This window comes from Falco biarmicus, chromosome 4 (assembly GCF_023638135.1).
Source record: "Falco biarmicus isolate bFalBia1 chromosome 4, bFalBia1.pri, whole genome shotgun sequence".
NCBI classification, from domain to species: domain Eukaryota; kingdom Metazoa; phylum Chordata; class Aves; order Falconiformes; family Falconidae; genus Falco; species Falco biarmicus.
In genome coordinates this window covers 34552108-34566195 of record NC_079291.1, presented here as the reverse complement: position 1 = coordinate 34566195, position 14088 = coordinate 34552108, and the positions used below count along the sequence as shown (strand labels likewise).

General features: G+C 38.4%; 1 protein-coding gene across 1 annotated transcript in view; it reads right to left on the bottom strand.

Annotated features, from left to right (window-relative positions):
* Window positions 1-14088, bottom strand: part of COL28A1 (collagen type XXVIII alpha 1 chain) — an 83368-nt gene that overhangs the window by 16802 nt on the left and 52478 nt on the right. Inside the window, exons 32-34 of the mRNA XM_056338014.1 lie at window positions 11293-11361; window positions 8497-8565; window positions 550-618 (exon numbers count right to left, since the gene is read on the bottom strand). Of these exons, the coding sequence (XP_056193989.1) occupies window positions 550-618; window positions 8497-8565; window positions 11293-11361 (207 nt within the window). The remainder of the gene's footprint in view (window positions 1-549; window positions 619-8496; window positions 8566-11292; window positions 11362-14088) is intronic.

Here is a 14088-nt window from a genome sequence, read left to right as displayed (position 1 = left end):
AATAAAGACATCCAGTCATACCATTGAATTTCTTTTCTTACTAGTATGTCTTTTTTGAATTATAAATCACTTTAGTGGAGGGAGGAAAAAATTGCCAAGATTTTGATTGCTGGCTGCTTATAGAATTAACTGTTTGTTTTCACGCTTCTTTCCTCATGATTTTACTAATGAAATTAATCAGATACAATTTAATTAGGCAAAAATTGCAAACAAAAATTCACATTTAATGTATTTTCCACCACAAAAGAATCTTGGAAACAGAATAGATACAAGCAGAAGAAATGCATCATTTAAGTAATTTATCAGCCTGATAGTTCTGTTCAATTTCCAGCTGTAATCATAAAGTTTAGCTGCAAATGCAATTTCCATCCAGTTAGTACTCCTTCCTAATCCGGTTGGTAGAAGTGGATGGTCAGTGCCCATGTTTATATGCTTGATTTCTCCTGCACTTGCACCAATGTAAATCAACAACTGATGAAGAAATTTGGTGTCTGAGAGATCACTCTGGCAGCCAGCATCACAAAAGCTTCAACACAGCATTGTACCAACCTTTGGACCAACTGTTCCGATTCCTCGTGGCCCTGGGGGCCCAGGATAGCCTGTCATTCCATGGTCTCCCTGTAAATAGTCACAGAAATGTCAGTAATTTATCACCTATTAACTGTTATATCTTTCATCCACTTATAAAGCAGTCAGTCTACCAGTGAGCTTAAAAACCAAAACAAATATTACATACACAAAGAGTTGCTTTTTAGAGAAATATATATATTAAAAAAAAAAAAAAGCCCAAAATGCAGGCACCCACATTATTTAAGCTCTAGGAGAAGATCATTATTCCCCAAGCAATGGTCCACGTGATCAAAATCACCAACAAAGTTAGGACTCTAATTTGCAAACGTTTCAGCTACACAAGAAAAAGAACAGCAAACAACACCGTTTTTCAATCACATGCTGCAGAGGCTTACCAGGATGGACAGGGAGCTTACTAGTGGGACACAACAGCGATCATGCTCTTTGCTGATACTGTGCTTGTTCTGAAACTAGAGATATTTAATTTCCAGAACTGCCAAACTAATGTGTTTATGAAAACTAAATGAATTTTAATAGAATTGATATAGAAGAACAAAAAGAATAGATCCTTCTTTGTTTCCTTAAAAAGCCCTGATGTATGTATGTTTATCTTGATTTCTTAAGGAAATGAGGCTTAAGTGATACTCTGCCTGTGATTTCATCTGTCTGTGTTAGCCCTCTTTTTTGTCCACATATATTTTGAACTCATCAGTTGATTTCAGCCAAATTCATCAGAAGTGTAGAGGCCTCAAGCTTACTCATTTTCAACAGTTTTGGTGATAACTGGAGGCCGAGTTAAGAAAACAGATTCAATTTATGCTTTTAGTGGGGGGAAAAAAAACCCAGAGGGGGCTCACCCCCTAACCAGGGGGCAGATGGAGGGCAGCAGCTGCCCGGGGGGAATGCAAGTAATGCTGAGCCCAGCGCTGCCCCTCGTGCTGCAGGTAAGCCCAGCGAAGGAGATGGGGGTCCGGAGATGTTACTGGTAAGGGGAAGGCACAGGAACATAAGAACATAAGAGGCAGTTTTGTTTCCCTCAGTCCATAACTGTACAAAGGAAGGAACAGGCACACATTCAGCCCATGATCACTAGAAAACTCCCATCAGTTTGAAAAGAAAAAAGAAACCTAGAACTGATAAGGTATAGGTGCAGAAAATTCTGCATCAGGTTTAGCAAAGGTCCCTAAACCTGTGCCTGTGCACGCAGGTGCAAAAGAAATAAATGTTCTGATATCATCCAATAATATTAATAACAGAGCCAAGAAGAAATTGTACTTCTTGACAAAATAAAAAACTTCATTCTAAAAACTCTTTGTTGTACTTGTTTTTGTACTCGAAAAAGCTCTAGAAATAGCTGTGCCTGCAGAGGGAGCATTCTAACTAGGAGAGAGGCACAAGGCTGAATCACACAAATCAACGTCACACTCAGGTTGTGGCAGCTGAAAAGAAACAAATATCAAACTGATTAAAAAGGAAAGAAACAAAAGTACACAATCCTTTACTGACTTCCCTTACTTTCCTGGAGGAATGCATGCAGTCATTGTAGTGACTGCTTTTAGGCGAAATGCCCAAGGTTCAATCTCTAGCAAGAGATCACTCCAATTTGTGCTTTTTTTTTTTTTTTTCGGCTATGATACTCACATGCAAAGTCCTGACATATGTGCTATTTATGCAAATATATTAGGGCCCAAACTATGCTCAGGTTTGACGGATTTGGAGAGGTGGGAACTCTGAATCCAAAGGCTAAGGCTTAGATTGAGCTTATAATGCTTTCCTTCTCGATGCAACATGCAGCTTCTGAATTTATTTTCAGTTCCTCTTTCTTCCAAAGCACTGGAGGCTGGCCGATTTGAGTCGGGACACAGGCATGGTACACGGATGCTCTTACCTTTAAATTAGTGTGTCAAGCTGATTGGGTTAAACTGATTGCCATGTTCAGTCAGGAGGAAATTTCTCACTCAGATTTGATAAGAGAAGGGAGTTGGTTTTGTCTAGTCTGGTTTGGAGAAGGGAACTAAAGAGCGAGCTACTCTCTTTAGTAGTGTTGTTCTTCTTCAGATGACCTAAGGCTTTTATATCACACCTTCCCTGCTAATGCAAAGAGCCAAGATATCGGCAACGGTGTTGAATTTTCTGCCATTCCACCCCTCCAAAATTCTAGCTATAAACTCTTAAAGATTACAATCTTAAGTGCTTAAAGATTGCAGCACTTAAGGCTGGTACACGGTGCTGGGAAATGCCTCTCTGCAGTGGGATGAATAGTAGATATTCCTGATCTTTTAAAGCATGCCTTGTTTCTCAATTCCTGCTGCAACTCATTTTCTTACAATTAGCTTGAGATTGTCATATTACTAGGAAATACTGGGAGTTTGGGCAAATGTAGTCCTCTACCTATTTAGTAACTTCTATTATCAAAGGAATAAATTATTGGTCCTCAATGTCCCTGCAAATCATAACATAACCTTAACCTGTTTGTAGGAGAACTCTTCATGAGCAGAAGTTGCACAGAGCAGCTAAAGCTTTCCCTGCCCCAGCCTTCCTCTGAAACTCGCCAGAGGTGACAGAGCTAAGAGTCAAATATACAGATAAGACTTTATGTTATAAGGCTTTTTTAGGAGATCCTGGGCTGCTGTGGCCTGTGAAACAGCCTGTAACCTGCTGTGATGGAAGCTGAATGGGAGGTTACCAAATAAGTAAATGATTCCTTATGGTCCAGTATCCAATATACCTACAACCTGCTTTTGGACCAGCCCTGACCAAAAAGAGCGTAAGGGTGACTTGAAGTCATCTGCCTCTTCCTCCCCTGGGTAACACATTCTTACACAGGGTCGTTGCAGGTGAAGGATTGAATTTTAGCCTCACATGCTTAGTTAATACCAGATGTCTCACCAAAAAGCTCTTTTGTAGAGCTTTATAGTAATCCTTAAAGTTTCTGTATTTCTTGGCTTAGAGACAAAGACTTTTATTTTGCTTTATGAGTTGCAAAGTGGAGCAGTTCTTTTTTCTAAGGTGCGACACTAAACTGTCCTCTAGGGAATTCATTTCAAGAAGGATTAGTACTGTTCTTTGATGAGGTCTAATTTATTTCCTGTATTGTGCTTGTAGACAAGGTTGTCACCATCAGCAAAACAGTGAACTAGAAAAACACCACTGAAACAAGAAATAAAAAGCTGAGTCAAGACAGTGTAAAGTATGGTATCCCAATGTCTACTCTGTACCATTTGTTCAAGAAAATTCATTAAATGACCTCATGGTCACCTGAAAAATAAATCTTGGCTTCCAAATATATACACCTCATTTACTGTGAAGCATGTGCATTTGATACTGAAACACACAACAGACACTGCAAAACTCTTTAGTGACAACTAATGGATATAATGGTATTTATAAGAAGAATATATTTTTGAAAAGGGCACTGCATCTTTACTTTCCACATTTTAGTTAAAATAGACAGGGCCCAAGCTGCAAAAGTTGTTTATATTGCAACTGGATCCAGCCCAAATGTTCATGCACTAGGGACTATGCTAAGGGTTTTAACAATCCTTCCTCTCTCCAGTTACTGAGAATGAAGCTTGCTTTATTTCTAGTGCTGGGCTCTTGCTCTTGAATGTCTGTAACCCACCCCCTAGCTGGCAACAGTGCTTTTAAATAATTTTTTTTATTATATTCTGACATTATGTGCTTCTGTTTTAATGCTACGGAAAATAGGGTGCTGCCAGGATTGAATGCATCCCACATGTTCCTATTTTGTTTTCATGTGAATTTGACCTCTGATACATAAAATTCCTATCTAGCAGTGTGCACATATGTGAGCCATTTCTGAAAGTGAGGAGAACAGAGCTCTGATTCAGCTGAGTGGAACATTCCTATATAATGATACTCAAAGGAATTTCAAATTAACTAGTGTGTAAATTTATGAGTCTCTTTTATCAAATAAATGTTCTTTTTTATATGCAGAGATTGTTGCTGTTCTTCTTATATTCATTTTTTTTATGTGGAAGGAATGAGGGGTAGCCAGTGTACTTAACATTTTATTTGAATAAACAGAAGATTACCCATTTTATGAACTAAGTTCTGGGGGAATTCTTGCAATTCAAGTCAAATGTTTTTCCCTGTGGCACCTTTGCTACCAAGAAGTTATATAGAGACCAAGGATTCAAAACTTTGTATAAGCAAACAGGAGCAAAAATTCAGGGAGGGAGAAGAGACGTTTACGTATTTAATTTATTTTTCTCCAGTGTACTCTACACCATCTAGTGTGGATACATAGAACTAAACCACAGATGTGACTATTCAGCTAATGCATGCTTTGGTGCAGCAGTCACACTGCAAAACTACACAGCTGCTTACCATTTATAGAAGCAATATACATTTCCCCCCCAGGATTAATGCACCAATCTAGGTGCATCATAAAAAAAAAAAAACAAAAACAAAACCCTGACCTATTTTAAAGTAAAAAATAGAAATAAATTTTTTTTATCAGATGTTTTTAGCTCTTGATTTCTTTTGATTTTCTGACAGAGACTGTTAGATAAGTAGCACTCTGAGCAGTGAGATTCAATGGGCAATATCACACTGCAACATAATCAAACCTGTAGATCCACGCAAAACTTTTCATAAAAATTTGATGTGGCATGATTTGCCCCAGTTGTGTTGTCTTACTTGCTAGGACAGCTACTCTACAGAGTTTTCTGTAATACAATTCCTTCTAGAACAAGATGCCATTTCTCCATACCCCATGGAGATGGTGCATTCTGCATCTCCCCCATGACTCATTATTGTGAGTAGAAACCTCTGCTTGACAGACTGCTTCTAACTCTACACATCCATCAACAAATAGTGCTACAGGCCCAACAGCAGTGAATATGTAGCCTGATGTTTACACTATATGCAATGTGAGGAGACCTGCTTGGTCTGCTCTTGTGGACCGATCACGCACTGGGGGTAGAAGTATGTTAAGAGCCCTTCCAGATCAGATCGTGTAGTTTAGCTTCATCTGAAGGAAATGGATTTCCTGGGTTGTGGGACCACTCAGACCTCTTTTTAGTCTGGAACTGAAAGCACAGTAAATGAGTCCACTGGGAGATTCACTTCAGCAGCACATTTCTGACCCAGCCCACAACACCCACGCAGATCACCCGAGGAGACTGAGCTCATGCGTGTGGCTGCCTGACCTGGGCTGACTGCACATGCTGGGGTCTTGCTCCTCGGGCTGTATCACACCCAGCTCCCACAACCACAGCAGGCCCGGTTACATTGACCTGAAAGCACTGCTCCCTTCACATCCATGTTTCTCAACAGTTTGGTTCTTAGAATCAAGACAGGTAATTCTGACAGTTTTTGTGACAATGGAGATGACTTGAGGGAAACAAGGAAGAAACTTTTAATTTACATGATCACCCTGATCTGACCTGAAATTGTCAGAAAACACATGAGAATAGACAAAATTTATCAGTTTGCCTTTGCCTAATCTTTTGCTGGCTTCTTTATAAATAATGAGTTAGGATAAGAGTTTCTATTACTAGATATTCCATTATATTATTTCCTGTTGTAATCAAATACTTTTAAATTATAATAGCCTCACCTCTTGGTGAGCTATTTCATTTTTGCTCAGTCAAATTTAGGTTGAAGTAATGAGCCTATTGACAAATCTATTATTAATTGGTAATGTCCAGCTAACACAACACAGGCCATATTCCTCCACAGAAAGCTACTACCAATAAACCTCCTTTACCAGTCCCATGAACATACTTAGCCCACAGATCTAGAGGGATGGTAATACTTCTTGTGCTGGCCATGGGTGGAGAAGAGACTGACAAGTAAGGATTTAACGTCTTTATAAAGGAATATGAACAACTCACTTCAACTGTCAATGATTTACATAGCTCTAGAGCTGAAAGTGAAAACTTTAAGTATATAACAGCTAATCTACGATTTATTCAAATATGTTATTATATTATAAAACTCACAGTGGTTTAAGAATAACTGTTTAAGAATGACTAGATCCCATGTTCTCCACTGCAAAACCTGATATATTTTCTTTTACTTTACAGCTTTTACCTCCTCTCCTCTAATGCTTTTAATGGTAACATATTGTACTTCCATCATTCATGATCTGGAACTTTTCTAATAACTATACAGCCAAAGAATTGCTTGTCCCAGTAATTACATGAATTCCTGATTATAAGAACAAATCTTGCTCCTTTCTTGATGTCTCAAATAAGCCAGGCACTATGATTTTCCTAAGTGCACTTCTGTATACTTTGTATATTTGTATATATATATGTAACACAACCACAAATGCTGATTTTAAAAACTGCAGTTGTGAGAAATTTCACTGCAATTATTAAGAGTTTCCTTCCATTTAAAAAAATAATGAAATCTTTTATTTCCATTTTGGCTTTAACTCAAATTTCTTTATATTAAACCCCTATATTCCCACTGAAATGATGAGTTACATTTCTGGAGTTTGTAATCTTTCAACCCTGGCATCACAGTGGAAGATCATCTTACTTGATTACCTGACATGACTTTCCAATTCTTTTTCTTTGGGAAAACTACTTTCCAGAATTATGCATTTAGGAAGCAAGGGGGAATTCCAGACATTACAATGTCCCTGATCATTCTGTAGTCATGTTACATTTTTGTCAATATCTGCCTTAATAATTTCATACAAGATTCTAGGGTTTTAAGGAAATGTTCTTATGTAGTACCAAGAAAAATGTCTTACAAGACTGTATTATATCAAGTCTGATACGTCTACTTGGAAAATACATAATCTCATATAAAAAAAATCTAATTCGTTTAGCCGTATGTATGTCCTGTATTGAATAACATAATTGAAATTACTTTCAGTTCTTTCATAGTTTGTGTCATGGGCCAGACCATGCATTACTTTATGAGAAATGTCTTGTACTGATAAGCAGCAATTTGGAGTGGGAGCACAAAGCCAGGTTTCCCAGATCCCATTGTCAGGCCATTCTATGGTAATTCTAAGAGTGAATGTCCTTCAGTTTAACCTTTATTGTGGATGTGTTTTTAAGAGGTTATTGTTGTTGTTTATTTTAAATGGAATTCTCATGTTCTGGGAACTGAAGTTGAAAGCTCTTTCTGTTTGGGAAAAAACTTGTTTGGGTGATATTTATTTTGCTTTCTTCTGCAACAGGCTGCCTGTTTCCAATTTCACATATGTAACAAGGAAATAATTAATAAAACCATTTTGTGGGATATTTTAAAACAATTTCTTGTATGATTTTAGTCTTGAGTCTCTTTTTTCCAACTTTTTATAACATAGTATTTACAATGTGACTTCTTAGATGAATTACACTGCTTAGAAGTTCCTAAAAATTTAGCTATTCTGTGTTTTATCAAAAATTGGAAGTGTTTCAGTGTTGTATTTCTCATTCCTTTATCAGTTTTGGTTTGGTTTGGGTTTTTTCTGCTGAGTTTTGCTTCTAAACCAATATTAATTTTGGATGAAAAATTACTGTCTTCTCTTAGGAATACATTTCTAGGAACTTTAAAAATACCTCACTAGTTCCATTTAACCAACATTGCCCTGACTCCTCTGGGGCCTCATCCCTTTCACTTCTGTAGCAGCAAGGGAATATATAATTATTAGGCAATACTCTGCCTGTGTTGGATTGACTTCCACATGGAAACTCCAGTATTTAGAAACATCTTGGGTCTTTGGTTGTATGGAAAACCTTAAGATTTGCATCAAATCTGTGGATAAAACAAGAACTGGTTTCTACATATCATGGAATAAAGTCTATTGCAAGCTTTTTTTCTAACTGAAATGGAAACTGGGAGATGAGACTGCTGCATTTTGTCACATAGATGCCATTCTAATCTAATGTGTTTTCCAAAAGATATCTGTCTACCTTGTCTACTAGTCCGATGCATGTACTACCATTGTACAAGTACCTTTGGTCCAGCATCTCCCACGCCTTTTGGGCCTGGTGGTCCTGGGGGGCCTGGTGGTCCTGGAGGTCCCTGGTACAGAAAAGGAATAAAGCATGTCAGCAGTTGTCCTAAAGGAAGAGTGCTTGTGTTCTTCAACAAAGAAGAGAATTTCAGCAACAGTTACTAATCTCTTTGGGTTTTTTCTGTATTTTGTCAAATTCTTCACATTTCCAATGTGTACTGAGCAACAGTCATCTTCAGTCCCAGGTGGAAACCTGAAAAGACTACCATAGTAGTTGAAAAAAAGTTCAGATCTTGACTTAAGAACATCGGAGCTGTTCTCAGCTCAGAGAAACCAGTGAGAAAGCAGACATTGCTCCATGTTTCATATGCTGCAGACATTACACATCTGCGATACCAGAGCCAACCCATCTAAATTTGGGGGTTGGGTAACCCTCACATACTTTGTTGTATTTGTGATTGATAGTCTGTTCTCCTGAACTCCCTGCTCAATCCGTCACAGCTCCTTCAGCTGGAGTCATTGCCAGCCTCCCTTTCAGGGCACATGTCTTTGCCCCATCATGCTACAGAGACTTAGCTACATAAATCTTTCCGTGTCTGCCAGTGGTTTACAAAGTTGGTCTTTCTAGATCATAGGGCATGGAAAGCCAGCCCAAGCGGGGGAAGGATGCACGCTATAGCACAACAGAACCTTCAAATATTTCAAGGATATGTACTCATGTGGCAGAGAGAAACAAAACCAGCTTTTACTGTAGCCTGAGATGGAGTTGCAGAGAAGCATAACTCTATGGCAGTTGCAGATGCTAGAATCATGCTAGAATAAGCATGATTCCAGGAACACTACTGCAGAGCAAAGCTGTTGTCTAGTCACTAACAGAAATGCAGAAAGTACATACACATAAGTTTGTCATCCTGTGACTGGGCAGACTACAATATTTGTATAGTTTTATTTACTGGTGGTCACCAAACCAGGCTTCTCTTAAATTCTTTAGTTAATTAGAAATGAAAAGTTTTCAGCTTCTTACTGACCTCTTTGATTCCGTGTCTACTAATATTTCTTTTTCACATAGTTCAAACAGATATCTTGCAAAGCTTAAAATTTCAGTTCCTACGAGGCATTTTACAGCCTACTAAAAGTTTGTCAGTAACAGTTTTACCCCAGCCAGCAACTAAGTACCATGCAGCTGCTCACTCCCCACCCCACCTGCCACTGCCCTGGGTAGGATGTGGAGGAGAATTGGAAAAAGGTAAAACCTGTGGATTGAGATAAGAACAGTTTAATAATTGAAATAAAGTAAATAATAATAACAACAACAATAACAGTAATAATTGTAATGAAAATAAAAGGGCGAGAGAGGAATAAAACCCAAGAACGAAACCCCAAGTGATGCACAATACAACAGCTCACCACCCGCTGACTGATGCCCAGCCAGTGCCCCAGCAGTGATCGGTGGCCCCTGGCCAGCTCCCCCAGTTTATACACTGAGCGTGCCGCTCTATGGTATGGAATATCCCTTTGGCCAGTTCGGGTCGGCTGTCCTGGCCCTGCTCCCTCCCAGCTTCTTGTGCACCTGCTCACTGGCAGAGCACGGGAAAGTGAAAAGCCCCTGACTTAGGGCAAGCACTACTTAGCAACAACGAAAACATCAGTGTGTTATCGACTCTATTCTCGTACTAAATCCAAAACACAGCACTGTGCCAGCTACTAGGAAGAAAATTAATTCTATCCCAGCTGAAACCAGGACAGTTATCTATTTGCATCACTGCCTTCATGACTGCCTTTACATTTGCTTTTCTTTTTTATTTGGGAGGACAGCAGGGTTTTATATTTGTTTTCATGTCCTCTGTTTAATGGGTATGGGTCTGTTAGTGGCACTCCTTGACCCTCCAAGGAGTCTTGAGCTGGTCTAGTGTCCCTGTGTGCTGTGAAATGTGTCAGGTACATGGCATTACACCAGGAACTCAGTGAATGCCCTCTGAGCTAATTCTGATCCCAAAGGATCTTCCCAGGATCAGTTTGAATGATAGGAAATTGGAGCTGAGCCATGACTTCTCTGGCAGCATTCAGGTCCCACCTCTGTGCATTTGGGAGTGCCTTTGTGGTTGTAGTTTGAAATAAAACTGGATTACAGACATAAAGAATATAGTCCTAATGGAAATTTGACTTGTGGTGGTTAAAGGATGGCAACAGTATTTTCACTTTCTAGTGAGAAGTTGGTCAAACATGTCTGTGTGGCTTTGGGTGACTGAAATCTAGGATGATTGCCCTTGTAACGGAATGTGCCAGCTGGAATACCCAGGCATTAATGCCCTCTGGAGCTAACTATCAGAAAATCAAGGTGGGAAGAAATCTTGAAAAAAGGAGATTTAACCCCCTGGCACGAAAAGCAGCTGAAAAACTAAAGAACTGAAGGCTGCAATATTTGGCCAAGCAGATCTTGAACAAAGAACAGTAAAGAAAAGGGAGGGAGGGAAGGAGGGGAGGAAAAGGATTCAAAGCAATGATTATATTAAACATGTATGAGTAGCCATGAAGTTTTTTATGGAATTTGCATGGTATCCCTTTCATGATACTGAAATTAGAACAGTTTCTATCCAGTTCCAACTGCCTGTAGAACTGGCACTCTTATCTAGGACAGGAAAGGGCTTAAAAATAAATATATATATATATTTAAATTAGTCAAAGGATGAAAGAGAATATTATTTGCACTTAGTTAAGTAACTATTGAATTATCCCAAAGTAATTTATTTTTTTTTAAGAACACAAACAGAGTACAGAATTAAAATTGTACTTACATCTTCACCTTTGTGGCCATCGCCTTTTTCTCCACGGGGTCCAGGTAGTCCAGGTAGTCCCCGGTTACCCTAAACATAGAATAGTAAATCAGGCATTGTGCCAATAAGCAGATCATCATGAGGTAAAAAATATTAACACATATGTAAGCAAACTATTTAATATCCTTTTGGAACTATAGAATAGCAGCCACCAGTTCCTGCAATTTGTTTACAAAGCTCAGATTTTTTTGTGCTTTTTTACTGTTGCTTCAGTTGATTAAATTCAGACTTCAGAAGAATAGGAGTTCTCATTAGGAAACAATTATTTCTCAATTTGTAGTTGCAGAGAGAAATCATCAGAACATTGACTTTAGCCAATACAAAGTTATTTTTTTTTAAAAAAAAGTTAAAACTTTATGATTTTGTCAAAAGTCCTGACATTTGAACAATAAATTTAACAATACTGAAATCAAATATGCCAGCCTTAAGTTATTGTATGTTGCACCTTTTGTGCTTCCAGGTAATCACATTGGTTCTCTCCTACAGTAAAGCAAAACTGCATTCTACGAGGGAGAGAAACAAAAGAAAGAAATACAACTTGTATAAGAAATATATAATTTCTCTTAGTTTAGCCTAAAATGCTCTGTAGCAGGAGACAATCACTCCTTCTGTTGACTCTTCCACTGAGTCCCACTAAAGATTTGTGCACTTGCACAATCTCAGTGCTTCCTTTCACAACCAGAAGAGGAGCAAGCAATCGTTTTCCTGACATTTAATGAGAAAATTAACTGAGCTTGCAACAGACTGTTCTTCACAAACCACAGAAAGAAAACATATTACTTTGAGGTATCCCTCATGATATGCTGGCAGTCTTTACTCCAGATGCTCCCATGACAGCACCACCAATTGGAAATCCTTACTGATACTTGCAGGTCACACATCCACCCCACTCCTAAGCTTGGTACGTATATGGCCATACAGGGAGAAGTGTACACCCTTCACTCAGTCCCACAGAACCAAGAAATGTCAATGGACTCCTGTACACTGTTGGAGGGTCAGTTGTTAATACACATACAGATAACATATCCTGAAGAATAATTACAATATAACTAGCAATATTTCCCTGTCTATTCCAGTAAAAATAAATAGCTAGAAGAAAAAGACGAGAAATGACTGAAAACTGCTATTTCATCCAGGCATTGTGCCTGGAAATTTCTGCAAGAATATAATGCTTCAAGAAACCACGAATGGAGTTCTGATAGCATCTCAGATCTCAGCGGCTGGTCTGTCTGAATACAGTGCCTATGACTGGAAAACAAACCATCTCATATTCTAGCTAGATATCCAACTAAACGAGACTTTGAGTCCAAATTCCCTGTCCCATGGATGTCTCTACCGTAGACACAAGCAATCGGATCTTAAGCAATTTAGCCCTGTCAAGGAAAAATGAAAGAGCTACTTTGGCTTTCCTAAAGATATACATCACAGGTTTAGCTTAGGAGGTAAGTGAACAAAGAAAGACAAAGCAGACTCAAGGTTCTGGTTAAGACGAAACCCTGAAACCACTTTAAGATGAAATCTGGGATTGGGATGCAGCATGCCTTATGCTTAAAGGAAACTGTACATGGTGGGTCACTCCTGTATGAATGTCTCCCATTCTCCAGTCCAAAGGGATAGTTTCACTGGAAGGCTTTAAAAACAACCTGACCACCAGATTCAAACTGCATCAGCCCTGGAAGACGTTTCTTCATGTTTCCTAATTTTTAAATGGAGGAATTCTGATCCAGTTCTGTGAAAAGTAAACCAATGAGTGTGCTTCTAGATCATGAAAAGCTTTATAATGGAAAGCCAATGTTACCTTTTCATCATTCTTAATATCCATAGTTCTTAAACTGTGGATAAAATAATAAATGTTTTAGGAATGTTTAATAACATTTTTTCTTAACAAGAAAGGAAATCGTGGATCATGAGGTTATCTCTACTTTTACTTCTAATTCCCCTACAGTAAAAAACAGCCGAACAGATGTTTTCATTTAATCTTAGCAGACCATTGTAAACACCAAATACATGTTAACACATTCTCTCCTGGAAGAATTGGGATTTTGTCAAGTGGCTGGTTTTGCCATCAGTAACATAGCTATAAATGTACTAAATCAAATCTACAGCCTACTCTGCTGTAAGAAACAGTTCTCTAGTCCAGATTATTTAGTTTTAATTTTTTTAGTAGCTGCATCTAAAATACACAAGAGGTGGCCCAGGAGAAATTCTGTGATTACTGCTTCCCACAGTTTTGTGGATTCTGGAAGACACAGTGACTCACTCTAAGTCAGTGCACTGGCAGCAAGGCAAGTGCCATTGCTGTCACAGATGGCATGCTGAATTAATTCATCTACTTCACCAACCCTTACAGGGCAGGTTTTGAAGTCATTTTTTAAATCAGGAATATAAAGATAGTTGCTTCTACACTTTCTACACTCTTTCAAAGAAAAAAAAACAAACCCACAACATAATATAAACATACATCTTGTGTCCATGGTCACTATTGAGGAAAAAAACCAACAACTGCCATAATCAAAATCTAAATGATTAAGTATATAACTGGACAATTAAGTCATGTTCATCACTTCTTTTTATAAAATTAACAGAGTGAAGTAGTATTCTAGATTATAGACAAAGTAAATAAATTTAGAGGGTTTGAAAATTCAAAAATACAAGCTACTGAATGCATGTGGATCAACGTGCTATCCAGCATCCTCTGGCAGGTGTACTAGTAGAAGTCTGTCAAGCCAGGAGTAAAGCATTATAGGTGTTCCTACA